The sequence below is a fragment of the Hippoglossus hippoglossus genome, chromosome 9 (genome assembly GCF_009819705.1).
Source record: "Hippoglossus hippoglossus isolate fHipHip1 chromosome 9, fHipHip1.pri, whole genome shotgun sequence".
NCBI classification, from domain to species: Eukaryota; Metazoa; Chordata; class Actinopteri; order Pleuronectiformes; family Pleuronectidae; genus Hippoglossus; species Hippoglossus hippoglossus.
The window spans coordinates 3,235,237-3,261,478 of NC_047159.1; the positions used below are offsets into that span (position 1 = coordinate 3,235,237).

At 44.3% G+C, this 26,242-nt stretch overlaps 2 protein-coding genes across 2 annotated transcripts; both read left to right on the forward strand.

Annotated features, from left to right (window-relative positions):
* The first annotated feature begins 554 nt into the window (after positions 1–554).
* mmp11a (matrix metallopeptidase 11a) lies at positions 555–18,659 on the forward strand. Its single transcript, XM_034596848.1, has 8 exons — positions 555–870; positions 9,962–10,188; positions 14,244–14,387; positions 15,167–15,300; positions 15,624–15,898; positions 16,440–16,644; positions 17,666–17,926; positions 18,029–18,659. The coding sequence occupies exons 1-8, from the start codon at positions 766–768 to the stop codon at positions 18,145–18,147; spliced, it is 1,470 nt and encodes a 489-aa protein (XP_034452739.1). The 5' UTR covers positions 555–765; the 3' UTR covers positions 18,148–18,659.
* A 2,775-nt stretch (positions 18,660–21,434) lies between these two features.
* derl3 (derlin 3) lies at positions 21,435–24,854 on the forward strand. Its single transcript, XM_034596851.1, has 6 exons — positions 21,435–21,524; positions 22,452–22,517; positions 22,728–22,801; positions 22,899–22,992; positions 24,467–24,662; positions 24,760–24,854. The coding sequence occupies exons 1-6, from the start codon at positions 21,435–21,437 to the stop codon at positions 24,852–24,854; spliced, it is 615 nt and encodes a 204-aa protein (XP_034452742.1).
* The last annotated feature ends 1,388 nt before the right edge of the window (positions 24,855–26,242 follow it).

A 26,242-nucleotide genomic window follows, 5' to 3' on the forward strand; every position in this document is an offset into this window, starting at 1 on the left:
TGCTGAATCTTGCTATTTGTGTGCTAGTCTGATAAGTAAACAGCTGTTAATGCTAACGATGGGATGGAAATAGTTAAAACTTACATATACCTTTAAATATTCTATTGGTTGACGTTTTAGGCTTAAAATCTTATCTGAAGCTGCATTGTCTTCTTTGATATTAAAAAAATAAGGTAATTTTTGTCAATAATTTTTGTCTCAGTTAATCTGTTGTGAAAAATTAAAATCGCCTTCTTTTAATTCACGTATCTGCACAGGAGTGTTGTTCTCAACAATGACCAGTCTACGTTATTATCCTTATAAAAAAGGGTTTAGACAGACCAACAATGGCGGTTTAGTTGTTACTGTAGGTGATTGTGTTCCTGTAATACTCTTAGAATAATCCCATAATATGTCCATAGGTGCTGGAGTGTGTCTGTCTGTGCTCTGATCATTGGATCTCTCCTGACAAAACTCCATCTTGGATTTCTTGGTCTTTATGAAATCAAAAAGTGAAAAAAATCATCATCATCATCGTCATCATCATCATCATCTGTTTCGAGTTGACGGGCACGCGGCGGAGAAGGGGTTAAGAGTCACGTGGTCGCGGTTGGTATTGTCAGCCTCGGGCTGTTGGGGAGAAAACTGCATGTGGAAGAAGAAAAAAAAAAAGTGAGGAGAGAACAAAGAAATCAGAGTCTATTTAAAGAGGAGCAGCCCGTGAGTCCCGCACTGCGCGCCGCACACACCGCCCGTGCACCTCCTCGGCTCCGGACGGCGGAGAGGATGCGGACTTCCCTGCTCGCGTGCTGCTGCGTCTTCGCGCTGCAATGCCTCCCGAGCACGCTCTGCCTCCCGCTGCGAGGGTCCGGCCGGTACAAGGGGGCCCCGGTGAGTCGCTTTCTGTCGCTTCCACTTCGGGCGGAGGCGGAAACTTTCCCCTGCAGCAGGTTTGGAGACTTTCGCGAAGGTTTTGGCGCAGAACGAGACGCGTCGGTTCGACTTGGGTCGATATTGCACGAATGAAAAAGAACACGCGTGATTTTGCATTTTCTTTAATGTTCTGCAGTGTTGACTTATTCATTCTTTACCCCCTGCACACACACATGCACACATGCACACACACGCACACGCACATGCACGCACACACTCATGCACAACACTTGTTTTCTTGGTCAGACTTTGCAGTAGAATGAGTCACTTTGCTCCAAAATAAATAGCATCCACTTGACTGCATGAAGAATTAGTTTCAGGGTTTAAGTAAATATACACTTGTCTGCAGCTACTAGCCCCCCTAGCCCCCCCACCCCCCAACCCCATTCACGGGCGCGCACACGCACGCCCCCTCTTCTTTGGAATCATCAGCACCAATGACACTGATGTTGTAATTAAGAAAATGGCTATTTTACGCGCGCACACGGAGCTGACCTGTCACTGTAATTAGCCCGGGAGCTGCTCTTACTTTGAAGAAATGACTATCATCACTCAATTATTTTGACTACTGTTTTTTTGTGCGTGCTCAGCAGCACTGCAGGCTCCCGGGACTTGGCAACACAACCTGACGCGCTGTGCTCTCCGTGCGCGCAGGATGACAGCAGAGAGGTTTTTGGGGGGGGGGGGGGGGGGGGGGGGGGGGGGGGGGGGGGGGGGGGGGGGGGGGGGGGGGGGGGGGGGGGGGGGGGGGGGGTTGACCATGGTCTGATCTCTGGGGAGGAGAGAGAGAGGAACTAAATGCTGCTGAGTTGCCCTGTCTGCGGGGCAGGAAGCTGTAATAACAGGTCTTACAGGCATTTTGTCAACAACACCATAAAAGACAGGGGTCCTCCATATGGACCCGTCATGACGGCGTCAGTGGCACGAATACATATTTTTATGACTTTATAGACTCACTCATACCGCGGTGTTAAACCTCTACCATGTGTGCACACACTTTATGTTTCCTACTTTTTTTATTATAACATTTCTATTGTAGTGTTGTCAGTTTTAATTTACAGCCTCACGCAGCTCATTCCGGTACTACCCCCTGAAGCCAAACATCTAAAACTCTAACGCCACAGAGGGTTGCTGGTTCAGCATTTGTGCTTTTGCACAGGAAAATAAGTCATTCATCAAAACAGACGGACAGCTGGGACGAGAAGACTGTGGGATTTCAGTGAGAGCTGTTTCAGAGGAGGATGCCAGTGTTTGGAATTTAAATCGTTTTTTGTTGCTGAAGCATCACGAGACACATAACGAGCACAGATTGAGATATAAGGGCCGCGGCTGGCCCTGCACAGCAATATTTAAAAGTGCAATATCCTTTAGATTAAAGATCATTCAATCATCAGAACTGTATCTACCTGCTAGTTGATGGTTGTTGGGTTCTGTTCCTAACTCTGATCCTGTCGACCTGCTGGGTGTGTGGAAGTTTCTCATGTACCTGAGCTGCTGGTAGACGCTTGATGCTCAGTATCTTCTCTTTTGGTCCTGGGCTCCTCCATGCACATATTTAAACCTGTATTACTTTAAGAACACAAGGAGGAAAGAATGAGCATAAACAACACTTGTAGAATTCAATGTTTTTGAGAAACTGCAGGAATGGAATGAGACAGAAGAAAGATGGTTTTAAGGTGAAATAAAAACTAGAGCAAACATTTCTCGAGCAAACACGTTTATCATTCAAATGTATCACGATCAGCAAAACTTTATTTTCTCTAAGACTGCATGCATACAGGAAATGAAAACACAATTGAGAGGCCACCACTTTAAACATTACATAAATGAGTGACAGCTGCAACAATCACTAGTATTTTCCTGCATAGTTCTGTCAGAGCAGAAGAATCCCAGGCAGCAGATGGCTCGTCTAACAACATCCGGACCAAATGACAGGGAGGTGATTACATGACACGTTGCATTCAAATACAATCGGATGTCAAATATATATGATCACCATACAGGAGGAACCACACAATTTAGACCTCCTGGTTTTTCCCATACTGCACCATGCACAGCTGGAGCCACTTCTTCTACGATTGCAAGTCGTGAAAACTTGCTGGTGATTGCTCAGGATCCAACCCTGGGGGGGGGGGTCAGGGGTCAGGAAGCACCACAAGATAAATTGGAGGGGTCACAAGACGATCGACAGAAACTGAAAAACAGAAGAAATAAAAAAAAAACATTTCCGCTGCAGTTATTCCTCATTTATCCACACTTTCCTCCAATCTTTGCTTTTTTTACTTTCAAATGAACGGATATGTTTGTCTTCTTCAGGTCTCAGATTAGGACAGTGCAATAAGACCATATCAACAATTATTGAAAGATGATTTTCATCTATAGCAATGTAACAAAAACTCAGGAGCAAAAAAAACGTATCGTGATCATTTTTAATCTATATAAATAATTGGCCGTATCACGCAGCCCTATCTCCAAGCTGGTAGACGTTCAGTGTGCGATGGTGATGAGGAGCTGCAAGAGCATTAAACATAATCTGACACCCCCCCCCCCCCCCCCCCCCCCCTGTCTCAACAGGCAAAAACATCGTGCACGTTTGATCGTGTGTTTCCATTAGATTGATTCTGTTGCATTAACGCTGTGTTTTTCCAGGCTTGAGTCTTTCAGACGGTTTAATCCACAGTAATCACAGTCAGGCCACTGCAGTGTTGTGACACATCGTTTGTCGACTTTTACTCGATGTTTTGATATTTAACCAGGTTTCCACACGTGAGAAATTCAACAATTTTCTGGCAACACATTATCAGGACAGTGCTGCACATGGGAAGACAGCTTTGCTCACTCTGCTGGTCATTTCACTGCAAGGTCTAATCTGTAGTTTTGTCAATTTGTTCCCTTGTTGTTGACAAAAGAGTGAGCGATTGCACAGGCCTGGACAGGCCCCAGTGTCTGGAGCCTTCATGGCAGTGGGAGACACACAGTGCCTGTTTTCTCTCTGCACTGAAAACCCGAGTCCTTCGGCTTACGTTTTTTTGTTTTGTCCCATCATGTTGGTGTCTTGGGGCGAAGTGATTGGTCGGGGGAACTGTGAGAGCAAAGGTGACATCAGAGCCGGTCCGGGTTCCCATTGAGCAGATCTAGGTCACAGCTGCGTCGGCCTGTGAGTGGTCAAGGACACACAACAAGAGGGGGTGCAGTTAAAAAGCAACATGCACCCTCCATCAGGGGATCAGATGCTTTTGTTAGTGAGCATGAGGAGGGACCATCAGCCGGGTCCTGAATCCAGCCATAACAAGGTGAAGGGGGGGGGGGGGGGGGCAGTAAACTCATTAGGATTCAGCTAACTCCATGAACCCTGTCACCGGGTACGATCGGCAGGATGGAGTCGGTTCTTAAATTCATTAAAGTGCACATCACTGAATTTAAAATATTAAAAATAATCCCAAATAATGAAAGGAAATCAACTTCCTGATATAACAACTCTTACATCATCATTTGATAATTTTGAAAGGCGTGTTTTAGGTTTTTCAGCACGAAGTGACAGATTTAAACAGCAGTGCTAGCTCAGAGGTTAGCCTATATGCTGCTGTAGCATCAGGTACAACAGAACCGGAGAGAATTCATTCATTTAAAGAAAAGCAAACAACGGCACTTACAGATTCATAGTTGTGCTCCGATGCTCACTACATTGTTGAAAGGAAGCGTCCCGAGGTGGTTCCGTGTCACAAATCAGGACATTTAACAAAAAATGATGAGCTTCAATTAGTTTAAAGGATGATAATGTCAGTACTTTTGCAGGTACTTGGTAATAAACCAAAGTATTGGACATGTTGACGCTTTGGCCCGATGGTGGTGCTTGACCACAACTGAGGGAACCACCAAATCTTCAATACTTTAATTGAATTCATCTCGATGGGGACGTGGATGTTGAAACCAAATGGCAATCCGTCCAAATTACTTTAATTAGATTGAGCTAAAATTATGGGTTTGGAAACAATCCAATTTCCCTTAGAAGTAGAACTTGATTGAACCTTCAAGCCATAAAACTGCGATTTCCCGACTTAAACTCTGACCTTTAGACTCGACTTGTCTCTGAAGCGGCCGTCTGTCGAATCAAATAATGACTTGCCAAAAAGAAAAAAAAGCAAAGATACCTTAAAAGCAAACTGAACAAAAGAGAAAGACACCTGGTAACCATCACTCCCCTGGGAAAGTCTTCTCTCTCATTATTTCACCTCAGTCATCAGTGAAATCATCAGTCGGTCATCGTGCAGACGAACAGACGATCTGTGTCTGACGATCCGGCGGAAGAGTTTTTCTTTGTGCCAGGAAAGATTCGAGATTTGTGTCCAGATGTTGTGCATCACCTTCCACCGCCGTGTGTTTCTCATTTTCTGATGATATATCGGATGAGGAGATTAAGAAGAGCGATAACAAGGGATTTCCCCCCCCCCCCCCCCCCCCACCCCCCTGTCTGGCACAATGAATCCTCTCTACTGGAAGCACACCCTTCAAATTGAAATCTTATCCGTCTCCTCAAGTAAACACTCGCTTATGACTTACTTCCTCTCATCCAGATTAGTTTCTGTTGGACAGTGAGATGCCATGTTGACGAGGCACTTCTCAGTTTCCTGTGAGAAGCGCTGGCAGCATCACCTGCAACAGTCAATAAACCAGTTTGTATTTTTTGGATTCACACACGTACATGCACCTCAGGTACATGTTTTCTTTTTAGTTTACATGAGTTTGTGACGTTCATAGAACTTCAGGAGGAATTCTTGGATCAACTTTTATCATTTCCTTTCAGATTAACCAAATTCCTCTCAACCTTTTTTTTCTACCGCTGCTGCAGTTATCGATTTCCTACTGCACTTACACGGAAAACACATGTTGCGTGCATTCAATGTATTTACGTGTTTTCATTATTTATGTACAAATTAGTCTCTTGTGCCTTTTCTTCAGTGGATGTCCCACAGAATATATATTTTTTATCGACTACGTCCAACATCTCTCTGACGTCTTTACTCTGCGTAGTTTTGATTGGTTATAAATTATCAGCAGCTATTCTGATCGTCAATTAAAGCGTTCAGGTCATTTTGAAAACAAAGAAATTGAGAAATTATTTAATTAAACAAAATTGCCTAAAATAGTTTGTCAGAGTAATTTTGTTTGTTGAATCAAACTTCACTCAAACAGGAGGAAACAGTTCATTTGTTTGGGGACTATTTTCACCAGCGGATTAATCCACATTTGGCGCTCTCGCTAGTTTTAGGGGAAGCACCCGTCGCAAGTTAAGTCCTGCATTCAGGGTTTGAAAGAACTTGAAGACGTGAGAAATAACAGGAAGGAAAAGACACAACAAATACACACAAACAATGTGGTGCAGGGCGAGTAGAACGTGGGACAGAGTGAGGGAAGTACCATGAGTATCAAACTGTCCTGTGTTTAACTGCTGCCGTCTTCAAGTACAGTACTTGAGCTACTGCACCTAACTGCTTCCACGTTTGTCTCTAATGTTTTAAATGAAGGGTCTCGCTCCTCAAGTGAAGACGTGAAGCTGCTCTAAGGTTTCTCAGTCAGACCGTCTGCTCCGCCCCTTCTGTCTCAGGTTCTCGGTCACGTTAAAGCACGGTGACCTGACGGGGGTGACGGAGGTGGGTGGGTGGGTTTGTTGTTCCACTGGAGACGCTCCTCAGACGCACCGTGCACAGACATGCCCTCTGAATACCACTGTCAGATCCCCTGCACCGCGTCTCTCCCGTCTTGTCATCACTGTAACCAGAAGCTGGATGTGTCCATACTTGCAATGGACGCCCCCCACCCACCCACTCCTCCTCCACCACCATCACCACCATCTTCACGTGTTCCCGCCGTGAACAAGCATCTACGAGGCCTTCAGGCTTTTAGGGGAGTTTCAAATCTCATCACCCACTTTCTGCACTCTCAGCGGAAAGTGACAGACTAATTGTCCCGAGGGGATTTTTTTTCTCTACCCCCCCCCCCCCCCCCCCCCTCGTTCTTTCTCAGACATCGTCACACAGTCTCCTGACAGGATTTCCATTGTCTGCTCTGAAATTACACGTGAACACGCAAGCACGGCCACAAGACCCGTGTCTCACCGGTTGACTCATGGACGTGGTATCATCTCCTCCGAGTGAAAACAACCTCTAATCTCACTCTTTAGCTTCCTCTTACAGCTGAGCCTCAGATTTAAAATAAGTGCACGGAGCTGTTTTACACAGGTTAAGGAAATGGAACAAATCAACCCATATTAAAAACTAGTTTCCTGAGTATCAAGACGTTTCACCCTGTTGTTATGCCATCAAATAGGTAATTAAAACCAAATTTACCGAAAAAATATTGCTGCCAGCCACCAGGGGGCGGTGGAGGTAATAACATTTAAGAATATTTAGTTTTTTGTTGTTGTTTCTCAGAGGAAAAGAGTTCAGAAAGTCATTAGCAGGAAACGTACCCGATATCGTAGATGGAGCTAAATCTGTTGTTTGGGTTTTAACCTTGAACTTTGATGTGAAGTCTGTTGGGAATCAGGAACCTTTAGTGTGTAACCGTGCTGCGGGGTCAGACGGGTCAAACAATCCATTTGACACGCCGGCGGGAGGGGAGGGGTGGGGGGGCGGTTTAGTCCTTTAACCACTTTTCTCCATCTCCCTCTTTGAAATGACAGAGGCGGCTCCCCCCTCCTCCCCCTGTGCACACACCACTTAGAATTAGCCCAAGTTTTTACGACCCTGTAAGCCGACACCCCCCCCTCACCTGATTGGGATCAGGCAGCGGGCAGCGTCGGTCTAAACTGTCTCGTTTGAGGACAGAGGTTTGCTTGTGACCAGGTGATTGACAGCTCAAGTCCCAGTCCCTAAAGACCAGAGTGAAGTTGTTGATCAGGACGATGTCCTCCCCGACTGAGACTCGGCGAGGCTGCTACCTGCCACCGAATATGAAATGAAATAAATACCAAATCCTAATTGAACATTTTCCTAAAAGTCACATTTATGAATAAGCCTGTAATTGTTTACTGCTCCTCAGGTCTTTAAAACACCCAAATCCTCATCAGGTGAACCCAGTGTCCTCGCTGGCAGCGACGTGTGGGCTGTTAGCTTTCCTCAGGGTGTATAAATGTTTTGTTTTTTTAAAAAGCAAACAAATAGAGATTGAGTTCCATGCTGGTTACGATTTCCATCAGTTTCATGTCATCAGTCTTTGCTCTGATACGTTTCAAACCTGCTTCACACCTTGATAAGGGTTTCGTTGTTTATCATGAGGTTGACACATGCAAATAGAGAAACGCGCGGCAAAAAGTGAAAACGACAACGGGAATGTTTCCAGGGAACCTAAAAACAGCAGGTCCATCACTTTTTTGGGTCCCCTGGAAACATTTCAGTTGTCGTTTTTCCGCAATCTGCCGTGCGTGTCGTCAAATCGATGAAGATGTTTTCTTAATTTTCAGTTAACCTTTTTAACGTGAGTAAGTGCTGAGGGCGTTAGAATCCAGGCACTGAGATCTCCTTGAAACAAAGTGAAACCCAGGAGGTGCAGGGGTCGGAGGGGCTGTTAGAGGAGGTGTGTACTGTTTGTTCTGTGATCCAGGCCCATCAGTCACAGTGTTTCCGCAGTCTGGAGCACATTCCTCCATTCCTGCTGCGATTTGTTCCCCATAACCTACAAACAACAACCAGTTTGAGTCCAGCAGAGCCCGGGGGGGAGGCTGCTGTACACACAACACAAGCACAACTTCCACTTGGCTCAGATAAACATCCTGCAGTTCGTTATTTTAGATTTTATGGATGAAGTGTGAAAAATGTGATGTCAAAATACTACAGTTTATATGTCTAATCACTTTGGTTGGTTCCGCTTGTCGAGGCTGTAACTTTAAGTTCAATGTTTCATGTGATGTTTGATTTGAAATGAGTTGCATGAGGTGAAGTTGTATGAATAGGATTTTGTATTCATACATAGTTTATCCATAGCAAACCAGAATTGGTGAAGTATTTAACAAGCTATGTTTGCTAAAGTAGCTAAGTCAGAGGTCAGGACCCAGGTTTAGCCGACGTTAGCAACACGTTATAAGCGGCATAGTTCATAACCCAGTTATATTAACTTTTTTAATGCAACTTTCACTTTACGACAAACTGATTAAAGCCGACAGCTTCTCACCTGCAGCTCTCAGCGGGAACCTGCCTCCATCCCAACAGTTCAGAAACAGGCAGCATGAGGGAACATGAGGTCAAAGGTCAGAGTGATGGTCGTCTTCAGACCCTCTGGAGAAGATGCGGGAAGATCCATTGGATCTGATGATAGAAGTAAATAGTTGTGTCCCTGCACAATATATATATATATAATAAGGTCTTTTCCCACAGGTTGTCGTTAGTGGCAGCGGAAACGGAAGTGCACTCATCATTTTGCGATACGAGGAGAACACCCAACATGTCCGTTCAGTGCAGCGCTGCAGATGAGGGCTGTCGGTCTGAGTCAGGCGATGCAGATGGGGCGGCTCTCCTCTGTAAATTGTTTTCGTGGAAATGAGCAGAGCCATTTCCTCTGAGGGGGGGGTGGGGGGGTGTTAACGCTAACGGGACACTCTGGGACCGAGCGTCTCCTAAACTGGGGCAAACTACTTGTTTTTGGGGACCTGATTATGAGTGTGTGCCGTCATTAACCTCAGAGTTCAAATTTAATTCTAAATGACGCTGGTTCACGTCCAGGACTTTGTTGTTGTTTGTCTAATACTACTGATGAGTTTTCCTCTAGCGCCACCAGCAGGTTGACATTTGTCAACAATCATTGGATGGATAGCAATTAAATTTAGACCTCATACCTTCATGTCCCCCACAGGATGTGTAACAACCTTGGGGATGAAATTTATCATGTGATTTCTAAGATTGTAAATGATATACCTGCTTAATTCCATGTGAGGGTGTGAGCCTGACGAAGTGCACCTTTAGATTAACGCTGTAGCCGCCCTCTCCGACCCTCTGCTTGTCGCCGTGAACCACAACCGAGCCACAGAAGACTAACTGAGCCGCTGTTGTTCCAGGTCTCTGAAAGGTTCCCCGACCTGAAGAAGAGAGGGAAGGCTCCTCACGCTCAGGACGTAGTGAAGGAGACGAGTTTGTCAAACAACACCTCCAACACATGGAACCGACCGCGCTGTGGTGTACCGGACTACCCCGCCCAAAAGGGGGTGCACCATCGTGGACGACACCGCCAGAGACGCTTTGTCCTCTACGGAGGACGTTTGGAAAGAACGGACCTCACCTACAGGTACAGATCCGCACACACACAATCAGTTCTTAACAGTGAAAGCTGGTGACCCCCTGCTGGTAACCACATCACAGCCGCCTGTTAGGGTTGTGTTACTGTGCACGTCTTTTCCTCATGTGATTCGAATGAGAAAAGGAAATTAAAGTTGGTATTTTCATAAGATTCCCTCCAGCTGGCTTCTTCGTCCGGCAGGAAGCAATTTGAGGAGGCAAATGTAAACAAAAACTACAAAATAGTTTATTTTCAGGGAATCAGAAAATCTTTTCAAAGACACATTTCAACACAGTGGAACGTTTAGCAGCTATAGAGCAAAGATATTTCCCTCAGGAGTTGGTGGAGACCAAAAACAGAGCAGCAACTGAAGGATTAATGGACCTGACATTCATCAGACGGAAACAAACATGACTCCATGTTTAAATGTTACATGTTAAATTGGATCGCCTGCATGAAGCACGTCGAAAATGAAGTCTTGAAATTATGATTCTGACAAAAGGGGGTGCAGGTTTTCTTTCATGTGAGGCCTTGGCACCACCGAGTGTCTGGCAGTCGTCTGGTGGCTGCTGCCGCTCTGTCTGTGTCTCCTGGGGTCCCTTTCATTGTAGCCATTCTTTAACTTAACAGTATATTAAGACAAGCAGAGGGAGAGAGAGGGAGAGAGAGGGAGAGGGGGGGCAGAATGCTTTTATTAGCAGCACCGGCCGCAGACTAATAAGATTCTGCTGCTTTGGACCAATAAAACACTGACGACGGTGACACCTGACAGAGTGATGTGGTCAAACGGGACCATGGCAACAACCCACAAAGTCAGAGGAGACTCCTGCACGACCTCACGGGGCCACTTCGGCTTCTGGGGCCTTTCAGCAGCTAACATATGAGCGTTGACAGAGTGGAGCCACGCTAATGATTCCCCCCGTGTTTACTTCTTTATTCAGAATCAGCCAGGATTTTGTGCTTGGGGAAGCAAGTTTGGGCATGACCCCCCGAAGTCATGCCGGGTCGGCTGAGAGCGCTGTTGTTGTAACTGATTTAACGGCTGTTAGCGAAGCTGAAAAGAGGCTCTCAGGTGGTCGCGAAACGTTAAAGGCCTGAGCTGGTTGTGGTGTCAAAGGTCATTTGTTTCCACACATATTCATATTTACAACCTCATTCTTTACATATTTACCTCAATCATTACACACACACACACAGACACATACCGCCCTGCAGCCCCAATTACTCAATAGAGCACCAAATGTAAATTAATCCACGACTGAAAGTAGTTCCCAACTCCCAACAAATAGTAGTAGAAAGTACTATTTCCCCTTGTTTGTTTGATTAAAAGCTCCAGAGACAAGTGAAGCATTAAATTCCACTGGAAAAGAAAGGAACCAAGACCAATTTGTACATGAGCATTAGCATCGCTTGTCCAGAATAGAGTGAACACACACATGTGTTTTCAGTAAGGACAGTAGGAAATCGATAGCTGCAGCAGAAGGAGGGAAAGAGGTTGAGAGGAATTTGGTTTATCTGAAAGGAAATTATAAACATTCCTCCTGAAGTTCTCTGAACGTCACAGACTGATGTGAACTAAAGAATAAAAGAAGGATCTGAGGTGCTTGTGTAAATCCAAACGACAAACTGGTTTGTTTCCAAAGCAGCAGGTGATGATGCTGCTGGTGCAGATACAACATCTGCATTTCCCCTCAAATAAAACCTGGTGTTGAGTTATTCAAAGCTCAGCCATGTGTTTCTGAGGAGTCATATTCAACAGAGTGCTTCATCTTTAATCTGGAGGGTATTTGTGCGATAAGTGATAAGCTGGAGGATTTCAAGCTACGTGAACTTTGCACTGAGGAAAGTCCCTTTGTGCAAACTCCAACGCAAATATTTGCACCGTTGCAGGAATCTTTTTGTGCACAAGAACACGCTGTTGATCAAACAAATTATTTCCAGCCAATTTTTAATACCATGTTGTTCCTTTGTGCATGTGTCTTAAAGGTTCAAATCTTTCAGACATTTTCCATGACTGTGCTCCACCTCTCTTGAATGATAAATTCCAGTGGTATTCATATATATCGAACGTTACTCTAAATTAAGACCACATTTCCCATAACCCCTGCTGCTGGTTGTCCCTCTTGACCCTGGTTGCATAAAGACAGAGCTGATCCCGGCCTCAGGTACAGCTCACATGCTCTGGACTGACATGACCTGAATTCTGCTTTGTGCCATAAAATGATGCAGCGTTTTTCTTTTTTCCTTCTTTCGGAGGGTGGAAGAGCCGTCTCCTGTTTGTCCTGCTCGTCCACACAGCTGCAAATGTGCGTCTCAACTCCACAGAATCAGAGACACTTAGGAACTTGGTGAAGAAATGAAAAGGAGATGCTCACACATATCTCATCTCGTCAAAAACTACTGGAACGGATTTCCTCAGAACTTGGTGGAAGGATGCAGTGTGTGTAGTTGTGTGCAACTTGATTTACGGAGACTGTTGGGCCTTGGTGGAAGTATGAGCTGTTCTGAGTGACATTCTAGTTTTATTAAATCATCCTTACATAGCCATCAACATGCTGCTGCTCTGCTCTCATCATGATCCTACACGTCCGGACTCCGCAGCGTATCATGGACCTTCTGCTCCCTCTCCACCCAGGACTTTAGATCCAGGTCACTCCCAACACGAGGGTCCGTCCGTCCACTCGCTCGCCCTCTAAGCTTTGGAATAGTCTCACAATAAGCTTTAGGTGTTGGGACACTTTGGTTTTATGTCTTTTTTATTTCATCTGACTCTATTTGACGTGAAGCAGTTTGTAACTAGTGTCTGTGAGAGGTGCTGTATTAACAAACGCTTGCTTTGTTCATTCAGACTCAGACCTGAAGATGAGTCGAGCTCCTCCGTCAACAATCTGCTCGTGTGCTGAATTAACAGAAAACTAGAGGTTAACACATATTTCTGGAGTCGGGACATGTTTAACCCAACTCAGCGTAAAGTCTGGAGACAGGGGGGGAGGGAGCAGCTTGAGTCTAAAGTTCAGAAATACTCCCACAAGGAAATCACCCTGATTAGCAAGCTCTATCGTATCTGTGTTTAATCTGCATGCAGCAGGTTTATTGGGAGTTTCGTTACCGTGCTGCAGTTGTGTATTTCTGAGCAGTCAGGTTGCCAGGTCTGGTCGCATTGTGCCAAAACCCAAAACCTGCACTTACCAGTAGCAGCTGGCAACATGTGCAGTAGACGTGAACGCTGCGCGATTAAACACGTCGGGACAGATTCACACTTCACCCACAAGAGAGGTTTCAGTTTTCATCAGCATTTTTCTCAGAATGCTGAACTGTCCCTTTAGCTGTTTGGCAGGGAGACATGTTAGGAGACTGTTATTTAAAGGAACAGTTTGGGAAATTACACCTATATCATTTTTGAAAACTCTATAATTAACGCATTATTGTTCAATTAAAAAATATAATCCACGTCTGGAAAATGCTGTTTTCACACTTTTGATTTTGCGCAGAACAAGGTTTGAGCCCGGTGGCTGAAGCCTGTAGCTTCCACCTGACTCCCTGTGAACTGCAGGTTGAACTTGTGGCCTTTCTGCAACATTTTCATCTCATTTTACAAAGTCAGTCAAATTCCCATTTTTAATTAACAGCTGATTATGTCGCCCTGTCATGTCGGCTGACGGTGATTTATTCCAAACTGACACGGGAGCGTTTATTCTCATTTCACTGATTTGATGCCAAGTGTACCCGATGCTCTATATCATTAATGACGTGTTTATGTGCCGTGGGTAAGACGAGGAGGTTTCTCCTCTTCTTCCTTCGGTTATCACGCTGGGTGGTTTCATCTCAGAGGAAACGGGAGGAGACGATGCAGGGTTTTGTTAGCGAGCCTGAGGGCCTGAGTAACAGCTCACCTCCCCGCTGACGAGACGGCTGCAGGTATCAGATTAGAGGGAGGTGTGCGAGGCCGGTGGTCCCGCTTTGCCACTGCTGCCGTACATCCTGTGTGCAGTGTGTGTGCAATGTGTGTGCAATGTGTGTGTGTGTGTGTGTGTGTTTGACACCTGCACCAACTTCCTGTGCAGGATCGTCAGGTTCCCGTGGCAGATGGGCGAGGAGAAGGTTCGACGCGTCTTCCGGGAAGCGCTGCAAATCTGGAGTGACGTCACCCCGCTCACCTTCACTGAGATCCACAGCGGGAAGGCCGACATCCGCATCGACTTCACCAGGTGGGAGCACGGAAAACACACAAAGAAGTTTTATTAAGTGACAATGAAAAGGAGCCTGAACACGAGATGTGAAGAAAACATTGATAAGATGCTCAAACAGGATCTATTTCATAAAAGTACTAAGAGTAATTATAAGATTAAAAAAGGACTAAGTCAAAGTATGAAATACCTACTCACCAAGTATGACATCGGTATCATCGTTGTTATTATCAAATCATAAACATACGACATGTTTATGATTTGATATCATCTCCGTCCTGCAGAGTTCTGCTCTCAGCTCTTGTTTAGTTTCCTCGCTGACGATGAGCAGATGTTCTTTCTTCTTTCTTTTCGTGGATTTCTATGATTTCCTCTCGTCTGCAGTCGCCACAAACGGTCCCGAGCTTCTCCCGTCACCTGAGGCACTCGCAGTGTTTTCAATCCACTGTGTTTATGAGCGAGTGCTGGGCAGAATCAGATCGGATCAAATCTAATTTGGACAAAGATCTTTGGTACAAAAATCTTCACGGAGCCACAAAGATACAAATGAGAGATAGTCGAGCAACAAAGAGCAGAAAACAAACAGCACAGTTTCATCTGAGTCGTCTCTGAAATGATTTAATCCTCTTTTATGTTGCCTGGTTTCTTTGTTCCTGCAGCGATTTCATGTTTTTCTGATCCGTGCCTCATTGTTATAACTGTCAGACTAACTGATAATCAAATATCATCGAGAATGTTTTCAAAGGTTTTGATTTCATTCATCTTATGTGAACCCGAGAGTTTGTTTTACGAACTTGTAGATACTGGCACGGAGACAACCTCCCGTTCGACGGCCCGGGTGGGATCCTCGCTCACGCTTTCTTCCCCAGAACCCACCGACAGGGGGACGTTCACTTCGACTATGATGAGTCCTGGACGCTTGGAAACCACATGGGTGAGTGAGACACTGAGGAAATACAGACAACTGTCTCTTTACTTTAATGCTTCTGGTAGAACAGACAGATCAGAAAAAACCTTCATCAAACAGCTGCAAGTTAAACTGAAGAGTTTGTCAAAGAGAAAAGTCCAAATTCGTCTAAAAAGTGATTTTATAAAGGTTCATTTCTCGGAGGCATGATGATGTTTCCGTGGCGTTGGCGCTGCATCGCCTCGGGCCTCTGCCAGCGGCTCTAAGCAAACACACAGGACCTTCAGACAGTGAGTGAAGCAGCTGTGGTTTTGCATCATCTGAGGTTTGTGGAACCTCCTCTCCTGCAGGCACAGACCTTCTCCAGGTCGCTGCCCATGAGTTCGGGCACGTCCTGGGCCTGCAGCACTCGCGCGAGCCAGGAGCCATCATGTCCGCATACTACACCTTCTCCTACCCGCTGAGGCTGAGCGAGGACGACAAGCAGGGCATCCAGTATCTGTACGGAGTTCATCCACAAGTCCTGCCCTCGCCTCCGCCGCCGCCGCCGCCGCCGCGGCCGCCGCCGCCACCGCCACCCACCCCTCCTCCCTCCAACCCGGAGACCAACGAGATCCCCACTACGGTGAGTTTAACTGATGAAGGTTCAAAGGAAACTAAAGACAGGATGTAGTTCATTTTAGGAATATACGTGATACATGACGTGAGATCAACTCATTTTCATGGGATTCACTGGCAAGGAGTAAAATATAGAAACCGTCGCCTCTGTCCTTTAAGAGGAAGTCGTCTCTCTGCTTATAAACCAGTTGAACAGTGAATATTAATGGAACCGCATCGTGACAAAGTGTATTTCTGAACCGTGGATGATAAACGAGGGTCAAAGACGAGAGTCTGGGTTTCCTCAGATCAGCTTCTCCTGTAAAACTTGTAACTGAGAGTTTTTACACCGAAATAAATCCCCTGAAATTCTTTGTGATGGTTTTGTGGCGCAAGTCGTATTCGGCTGGAGCTCAAACACAAACCCCTGCTCTGATTTACCTTCAGGCAGTAAAACGCCTCTTTATCACTTCATCTCGCTGCAGTTAAAAATCCCTGTCGTTAGAAACACTGCGTTGGCGTGCGTGGCCTCATGTTGGAAAGGAATGAACGATGTGTCTTCTCTCCAGCCCGACGCCTGCCAGACGGACTTTGATGCCGTGTCTATGATCCGAGGGGAGCTGTTCTTCTTTAAGTCGGGCTACGTGTGGCGGATCAGGGACGGGCATCTGGAGAGTGGTTACCCGGCGCTGGCGTCCCGTCACTGGAGGGGGATTCCCGACAACATCGACGCCGCCTTTGAAGACAAGTCGGGGAACATTTGGTTCTTTCAAGGTGAGCGGGGTCATGTGGTTTGAGATTTCACGTGAGGACATGAAGAAGAAACAGAAAGTGTGACACGCGCTCAGGAAAGTAAAATAAAAAACAACAACTTGTTTATTTTCATATTATATTTTCATTAGTGAGAATTTAATTTAAGTTTAAATGTCTCGTGGTCTCAAGGCCGGACTTTGTTCTCTCAGGGATCTGCCAAAGATTATCTAAAAAAAGATTTAATATGAAGTTTATTTAATTAGAGTCACGACTTCACAGCTCATTAAACCAGGTAACGTGAAATATGAGGTGAAGTCTGACGGTGGCCGTTGCTCCTGGGAAAAGTCAAATCAATCGATTTTAGAAAGTGTCTCCGACAAACCATCCTAGATTTAATAAAGTCTCGGTAATAAAACAACTCGTTTCAACTTCAATCTTCTTTCGTCTCTGAGATATGAGAATAAACAGAGTGTTATTTTTCACCTGTTTATGCTACAAGCTTTAAAAGTGCTGTTGTTGCTATTGATTCCTACGTAGTTATAAAAGGTTTCTAAAGTTAAAAAATTGCTATAATAAGAATAAATTGAAAAATGGGGGGCAAACAGAAATTAGGATATTTCATGCATCTTAATGAAATTACATATATTTAATAAATATAAATATGATTGAATAAAATGGAAACAGAGGTGAGGATTATTGGATGAAATTGCACATAATGATCATAGATAAATATAAAAGACTTTGTTTATTGCAATGCACGGCAAACAGAGACTTAGTGAAAATTGTATTATTATGATTTGACGTGGACTCACCCTCTTCCTGAGATGAGGGATCGAACCTGTGACTGAGTGGTTCAGTGTCATCTTGCTCTGACTCTGCGACAGACTGAAACAAAGGTCAGGTCCCTTCAGCTCCATCAGGAGGAAGACTCTCTGCAGGGGATGAAGCTCTGAGCGGACGAGAAAATCTCTTAGCTACAGACACAAAAATAAATGTACCAACCAGACTTAAGTGCCGTCCGTGTTTCTCCGTCCTCCTGCAGGTGAGAACTACTGGGTGTTCGATGCCGAGATGCAGATCCGAGGGCCGGAGTCCATCCGCAGCTTGGGCCTGTCGGTGTCCGGGATCCAGGCGGCGCTGCGCTGGGGCCACGACTCCAACTACAACACCTACTTCTTCAAGTCCGGCAGCTACTGGAGGTTCAGCCCCCGCGAGAACCGCCTGGAGTCCGTGTACCCGCGCAGCATGCAGGACTGGAGCGGCATCCCCGACGACGTGGACGCGGCTTTCAGGGACGTCTACGGTAAGATCCAGAAAAACAAGGGAGCAGAGTTTATATATTTAAAGCTTTTCACGATTGTTGACACTGATTCTTTGACATGAAATCGCCGGCGGTGTCTTTCAGGCTACGCTCACTTCATCCGAGGACGACAGTACTGGAAGTTTGACCCCGTCGGTATGAACTCTTTGGAGGGATACCCTCGCTACATCGGCATGGATTTTTTCGGCTGCAGAAACGCGTGAGTCTTCATCATCGGAGAATCGCGCGACTTTTTTTTTTTTTTTGTTGTTGTTTCTTTTTGACAATGAAGAGGAGTTTTTGTGAACAAAGACGTTTTGTATGTTCGGATTTCAAAAGGGGGCGAGACGACCTCCTTTGAATCTGTTTGTGCTTTACTCCATTTATTGGTTCTCAGATCGACTTCAGCTTCTTCTCAGGAAAACCAAGCGACGTTTCCTCAGACTTGGCGCCTCCTGTGCAGCTATACTCATATTTATTTTTTCACATTCTGTCACCAGAAGCCTGAGATCTGGGCCCTGCATGAACCACATGTGAACTGTTCTCACCTCCTGTCTTTGAGCCTGACGATGACATTCTGGTTCCCAGACAGAACAGACTCTTGTTCCCTTTATTTCTTTGTAAAATCGTGGATGAGCCTGAGATTCTCTTGTGTTTGAAGAGTGGCGTTAAACAGGCGGATGTGTACGTGACTTTAAACCCACATATCAAAGATCCTGCGATTTTAAAGATGTGAGCACACGCGCAGGAGATTTTCTGTCCCTCACTCACACGAATCAGACGTAACGTTGTCGAGTCACTGAAACTGAAGCTTTATGCTAATTTGAACCAGAAAATTAAAATCAACGTTTGTTGCGTCGGGATAAAGTCCGAGGTCATTAAATCTTTACAGAGGAAGAAGAGGGAACATCAGGTTAATACGTGGAAACTGGGATGGAAACATAATAATTCTGTTTAAAGTATCATTTCAGGTTATAGGTTTTAAATGTGTCCCCCCCGTCACTGACAAGCGACGCTAAAGTCACGTGCTTTGAGCTCAGAGCATCGCAATTCATTCCCCTTCGCTGGTTTCAGACCTGCACCGAAGTCCGAACATTTCCCTGAAGTTTCCCCGAGAGGCTGTAGGTGAGAACGCAAACTGGACATTTTAGAAACTTTTCCAAGGAGATTCGAGATCTTTCTTTCAGGCGATAAAGATGAAAATGAAAACACGGAGCTTTCTGCCGCAGAGAGAACATTGTCCTGTTGTTGTGGACGAGTCTGATCCGGACAATCTCCTGCTGCTTCTTCACACGTGAGAGACAAACTCCTGACAATGTCCAGGGTTCATGTCTGAAAACAGCTTCAGTCCGTTTTCATTTGCACTTTATCGCATTTACTTTTATTCCCACATCAACGTTTCCCCAGATGAACAGAAGAAGCACTTTCCCACAGTGAGAGAGTCTGGACGGTTCTGGTCTCTGACGAAGACCTGAAAACTATTTATTTTTCTCGTCGGGATCAGATGCTTCTTTCTGTTTCTGACTCGACTTTCCTACATTAAATCCAATGTTTCCTTCGTTTCCTCCCTCAACAAAATATACATTTTCCAATTCAGTTTCCACATGGGAAGAAAATGTGACAATATTAGCGCGCGTCACGTCTTGGTGTCACTCTTCCAACACAGCGAGTCATCACCACTTATCAGTCTGCAGGCCTCTGCTGCAGGACAAGCTCCAGGGCGCCACCTAGGGTGCAACTCTGTCTCCCTGCAGGCGGAGACAGTGTCCTCATGTTTTTTTTGAATCTCTCTCATCCTGGATGAAGTCGTTTCTTCTCCGTCACATGGTGCTGTGTTCAGGTCGGGGAGTGGAACACGTTCAGGGACGTTCAGTGGTTCTCAGCCGGCTCAGTCACTCAGCAGCAGACTTTAGCTTCCACCCGGATCCGAAAACACAAAGAGACAAATACTTTAAAGCTGGAACTAACTCCTTTTAACGAGCTGCAATCTCTGCATGTCTTGTTTTTTCATTCATATTCCAAATACGCTCAGTTCACTGTCATGTTTGACGGTGAAAAATCTAATCTTCACATGTGAGAAGCTAGAATAAAATGTATATTTGATATTTTGCCCCAGAAGATCGGTTAAATGTCCAAAATCTGAGTATTAATCAATACAACAAGGAAATTTACCACCGTCCATAATTTATTTTTAATGTTTTTAGTCTGTACAGTTTCTCTTTTTGGAGGAAACTTGAGTTTATTACTAAAAGGTCATAAATGGTTCCAACATCTTAATTTCATTTAAACCAATTGAGGTTAAAATCATCCAGAAGTTAAGAGAAAAAGGAATATAAAATAAAAATATAATTTCTTGCCTCGTTCTCACGACTCTTCAGATTTACCCGATGAACTAAACAAAGTAAAGTAGTTAAAAATTCATAACTTAAAATATGATAAAACATCAGTCACAACAGGAACTTCAGAATTCAGGACTTTTACCAGAATATATTTTTACTCACATGGAGGAAGTGAGAACTTCTCCTCTGCTGCCGAGTGGAAGGATCTGGAGGTAACGCGCTCTCTGTGCGTCCAGACCGGCGGGTTGAGACCCACTGGTCCTGCTGATGGGGACGTCTCCTCCTCTGTGTCCCTGCAGCACTTGAAGTGTCCCTTCATCTCGTTTGTCTTTCAGTGCAGGACACTGAGTCGTTACAGTTTCAGTCATTACAGACGTTGTTGTTCGAATCATTTCTTCAACTCATCTCAAGTGTTAACTCTTTTACTGCTTTGAAAAAATATTTATACGCAATCGACTTAGCAAATGTTTTCTTGTACATACGTGTCCTTGATTATTATGTTTTCGGATTAACTTGTACATTGAAATGTATGAACCGCATATTGTTTCTTTCTAATAAAATTATAACCTTTTTACCAAACTCTGCCTGTGGTGAGAGAAATTTTAAATACACACACACTATATATTTATATTCTATTCATACTTGATCAAAAAGTTAATTATTGAATTTGGATTTGCAGAGAAATTAATTTTTATCTAAATGTCAGATTGTGTGAATTTAACTGTGAAATTGACTTTTCAGCTAAATCTAAATTTCTATCATCATCGATCATGATCGCTAATTTGCAGATCAAACAAATATATAGATATAAATATAAATCATTTATAAGCTTTGAATTTTTGAGTAATTTCTACATAAAAATGTCAAATTTTGTAAATTAGTTATCGTCAAAATATTTGTTTTTAAAAGTATTTTAAAAGAGTATTTAAAAAATATTTCAATCATCTTGTCTATTGTGTAATTGTAAAAAATACACAGTTTAAATTCCTGCATGTGTTTTTATCATTGTTTTGAAAGTAATGTGTTGACGGTGTGTGGGGTGGATGGTGTTAATTGATCGGTGGATCTGATTGGCCGGTGCCGGGGCAGTGTGTGGGGTGGGGGGGCTGTGCTGTTGAGTCACTGATGGTGGAGTCCTGGTCGACAGTGAAGCAGCAGCAGCAGCAGCAGTGATGGCTCACAGCTTCACTCAGGAGTATTTTCAGATCCCTGTGGTGACCCGAGCGTACACGACGGCCTGCGTCCTCACCACTGCTGCCGTGGTAAGAGACAACAACAACAACAACAACAACAACAACAACAACAACAACCACTCAGGGGATCCTAAACTCTGACCTCCAGGTTGAGATGAGCCTGAAAACATCCACTTCAATCAGGATAATTCATAACACTGCTGAATATGAATGTTTAAGACTATATATTTCTAAACTAGACACTGGTTACGTTAACATGATGAATACAATTTGTTTTCCCGATAGGTTTTTTCAAATTCAAATAATTCAATGATCACTTCCAGGAGACAGTTTCTTTATTTACTGAGAAATTATGTGTGAATAATGTTTCTTATCTTCTTGAAAAGTCTCTGAGCCAAAGAAGCTGAGCTGCAATAAAATGTTAATTCTTCTTGAGACGTGATGTTTTAACTTGTGAAAGACGGAAGCAGTGGAAGTGTCATGTAATTGGGGAAAGTCGTACAAAGAGACAATTTGAGTTATACATTTTAAACAAGTTTACTCGTCAGTTGATATGTAACAGACGAATGCAGCGTAAATTAATGTATAAAAGAAGATTTATTTCAAAGTGTCACTTAATGAGTTCAAGATGGAAGTAGTTAAAGTGCATCTTTCAAGTAAAGAAGTAAAGAATTGAAAAGTAGCTGAGTCCATCCAATTGTGTGAGTTGAAGGGACGAGGTTCAGGATCTAAATCACTCAAAGCAATGAAAGGAGTTGAGGTGTAACAAATAAACCAACTACTAGTTAAAGTGGAGGCACTGGAAACATTTGTGTGAGAGCACTGACAGCGATGATTCAGGTTTCCAGAGCTGACACTTTGAATCATAGAGGAGATTAAACCCGGAAGCAGCTGAAGCGTCGTCTGAAGTTTGAGCCACAAACTGAGAGATTACGATAAATAATGAAAGTACTTCAACATCTGGCTTCAACACGTCTCACCGTGTTTTCCTTTTAGCAACTTGACGTCATCACCCCCTTTCAGCTCTACTTTAACCCCGACCTCATCATCCGCAGATACCAGGTAACATGTGTCCACTATTTGAATCAACTTAAAACAATTTGGACCCATGTGTAATTTTTCTTGTTTTGTTTTCTTGTGTTTGTTTCATCGTCTAATATCGCTGCACTAGAAACTTTGTGCATTTTGTACGTTATGTTATATTTGTATTATTTTATTGAGAAAAGAACATTTCATTATATATTCACACTATTTTTTGTCTCCGTCTCTCAGATATGGCGTCTGATCACCAGCTTCCTGTTCTTTGGTTCTCTTGGATTCAGTTTCGTGTTCAACATCATCTTTCTGTATCTTTTTTTTTTATCAGGTAGAAATATCTCAGATTATGTAAAGACACTCTTCCATAAACCACCTGCAGCAGAGAGAGACCTTGACTTCAGAAAGGTATCGATACTGCCGGATGCTGGAGGAAGGTTGTTTCCGGGGAAGGACGGCAGATTTCGTGTTCATGTTCCTGTTTGGAGGAGCCGTGATGACTGTATCCTTCGAGAGGCTTAAAGCGAAACGACGCAAAAAACAAAGACACACGATTTTAGTTTGTTCACAACAGGGAAGTTTCGATTAGATTCAGGTTTCTGATCATTAGAACCAATGGAACCAATGGAACGAAATGCAGTTTGAGAAAAAGGTATCAAACTGCCCGGACAGGAGATAAAGCCGGTGGAACTAGGTGGCTTCAGTTTTGGATTGTGGGAGGACGTGGAGACGCGTTATCTTTATTTACTGTTTGATTGGAAACCATCAGTTTATTCTATTAACAGCGAAATGAGCTCATGTGTTTTTATATGTGAAATCTTTATTCGTCGCCCTGTCAGATAAACGTAGTGGACTCAAAAGTACAGTTCAACAAAGGGAACTCTATTTCACCGTTGACTGTTTTTAAATGTAAATTCCAAAGAAATCTAACAGGACAAGAGAAAAATCCAGAATCTAATTATCTGCAGCGTGAAATACCCCAAGGTTATAACGTGTTGTTTTCTAAGTCGACACTTTTCACGTGACAAGCTGGATGATAAACACTGAAGTTTTAATATGCTCCTGTTTACTGAGGGGTTTCTTTTTGTTCCTTGGTTCTAAATTAGGACGTCCACTGTCCATAAACATGTAATGGACACGAGCCTGTGTGGTTTTGATGATGCTCAGCAGTTTGTAGCCAGAAGCTCTTGTCCACATTCCAGGGTAATGGCACAGTCCTGGCGCTGTTTACTGCCGACGTCCCTCTGGGCTGTTGTGAAACTGTCGGTGGGCAGATTTATGGTTTTTCTCCGGAGCCGCAGGTTTAAATGCAGGTACATGACGACTAATTGTACAGTAATGTCCGGGTAGTACAGTGTTGACTGTGTGTCAGGACGGTAAGGGGATGGCTTTTATTGTGAAGGGTTCAGCGTTTAGTAAATAACAACAGGTCAGGTCTGAGAAAATGTCTAATTATTTAGGGAGGAAGTTTCAGGTCTTTAGTCAAGAAAATAGTTTCCTAAAAAGTTTTTAGGAAACGGCATCATCCGTACAGTACCTCACATGTTAGGGATGTGTTAATTATCGTTTGTGTACGTATGGAAGCTCATTCCTGTCAGGAAAATAAAAATACAAGCTTTAAAGAATAAAAAAAATAGTCCTTACACGTCACCATGAGTCGAGATTAAATTGAAATTATACGACAAGTTGAATTTTGACTTTTATAGTCGAGTAAATCATAATTTATTCTTTTAATATCCCTAATGTTGGAGTAGGAGTGGGCTTCCATACGTGTGAGATCAGAGATATGTTTGACCGCTTCACACTGGTTGGACTGGTTGAGTTCCTCAGGTCAATATAACAAACAGAGCAGCTTTATCTTCTGGGAAACTTTTGTCAAACTGAAATCAGCATCTGAACGGACTCAGACGCTGATTTCACTGTCGCCATGAAACACAAATCAAGTGATGAGCTGAATTTAACCTGAAGCTCCGCAGCTGTTCGGTCTGTTCGCCAACGTCTTCTTCCTGGGTCAGGCCTTCATCATCATGCTGGTGTACGTGTGGAGTAGGAGACATCCGCTCATACGCATGAACTTCTTCGGCCTCCTCAACTTCCAGGCCCCGTTCCTCCCCTGGGTGCTCATGGGATTTTCGCTGCTGCTCGGAAACTCCATTGTGGTCGACCTCCTGGGTGCGGTAACAAGTATGAAGCCAACACTGTATTGATGCAGGTGTTTTGTACGGCCTGTCAGTTCCTAATGTCATCTGATGTTCCTTCCCCTCCGCAGGCATCAGCGTCGGCCACATGTACTACTTCCTGGAGGACGTGTTTCCAAACCAGCCGGGAGGAAAGAAGCTGCTGGCGACACCGGAGCTTCTGTGAGAACCAGAATTCATCTCTCTGGAGTCGGACACACGTTTTTTTAAATAGATCACAGGCCGGACACATTATGACAAACACTCACAGGCACTTCAGAGTCAATTATTGTAATCTGCACGTCTTTGGATTGAGAGAGGAAGCTGGATGAAACCCACACAGACACAGGAAGGACATGCTCGACACATAAAGGTCTTGGACGGTCATGAGGTCTGAACCCAGAACTTCTTTGGATTAGTGTTATTAGGGTTTTGGGGTGATATCTTTACACAGAAATTTACAGTAAATAAGTTCAATTGCAGCAAACAAACAAACCTTACAATGTTTGTCAGTTGTTACTTTAGATAGATAATGAATTTATTATTGTAACTTATAATTGCTAACGTAACCTGGTCTTGTTCTCTCCTCGCAGGCGAGCAATGTTTGACGCGCCGGAGGAGCCAGACTACCATCCCCTCCACGACCAGCAGCCGGAGGAGCCAGACTACCATCCCCTCCACGACCAGCAGCAGGAGGAGCCAGACTACCATCCCCTCCACGACCAGCAGCAGGAGGAGCCAGACTACCATCCCCTCCACGACCAGCAGCAGGACGAGGAGCCGCACGACTTAAACTAAGATCCTGAAATCATCGGAAATCCGCTAAATGAGCGGGTGGAGGATTTACACCGAGTCCAGAGCCGGAGGAAACTCAATCATAAACCATTTTTATCTTTTCTTTAGGATTTTGGGATTCGATGACACCGGATGTTTGAACGTGTTGAATTTGTACTTTGAGGGCTGAGAGGACCGAACCGTGACCCCCCCCGGCTGCTGGTTCACACAAACTGCCGACGGCCTGAAATCCCATCAGGCCCGTCTGCACACTCTGCACTTTCACCCCGCTGCCTTTGTGGCTGCAACGCTGGGGACAAAATGGAAACTGCTTAGCACAACAACACGCAAACAAGGATCTGTGGGAGCCCGACAACAAAAACACAAACTCCATGCTCGCTGAGTTTGGACTGTTCGACGATATGAAGAAACCAGGTTTATCACGTCAGGATGGAAAATCATCTCCAGGATCGTTTACAGTGCCACAAAAAAACCTCAATACTAACTGGCCTTCATATGAATACTCTAAAATTAAAATGTAAATATTTTTTGTCTATTTCCAGGCTCAGTGTTTTTTCTCAGTCTTGATTTGTAGCTCTACTTGTTGAGGTTTACCTGCTGTAATGTTCATAATAAATGGGACTAAATATACGTGGAGCCTTTCTCCACGACCACTGACAGTTCACACACACATTCATAGCACTCGCTTCACGTAGTTCATTGTCCATGACTCACACGTCCCTGCCACTTAGTTCCAAGGTCACGTGCACATGGAGTCTGGAGGAGCCGGTAATCAACCAA

Excerpts from the sequence above, each read along its gene's own strand:
- mmp11a (XM_034596848.1), top strand. The coding sequence starts at position 766 with ATGCGGACTTCCCTGCTCGCGTGCTGCTGCGTCTTCGCGCTGCAATGC. Across the intron at positions 871-9,961 it reads GCCGGTACAAGGGGGCCCCG|GTCTCTGAAAGGTTCCCCGA; the intron begins GTGAGTCGCTTT and ends CTGTTGTTCCAG. Across the intron at positions 14,388-15,166 it reads ATCCGCATCGACTTCACCAG|ATACTGGCACGGAGACAACC; the intron begins GTGGGAGCACGG and ends ACGAACTTGTAG.
- derl3 (XM_034596851.1), top strand. The coding sequence starts at position 21,435 with ATGGCTCACAGCTTCACTCAGGAGTATTTTCAGATCCCTGTGGTGACC. Across the intron at positions 21,525-22,451 it reads TCCTCACCACTGCTGCCGTG|CAACTTGACGTCATCACCCC; the intron begins GTAAGAGACAAC and ends TTTTCCTTTTAG. Across the intron at positions 22,518-22,727 it reads TCATCATCCGCAGATACCAG|ATATGGCGTCTGATCACCAG; the intron begins GTAACATGTGTC and ends TCCGTCTCTCAG.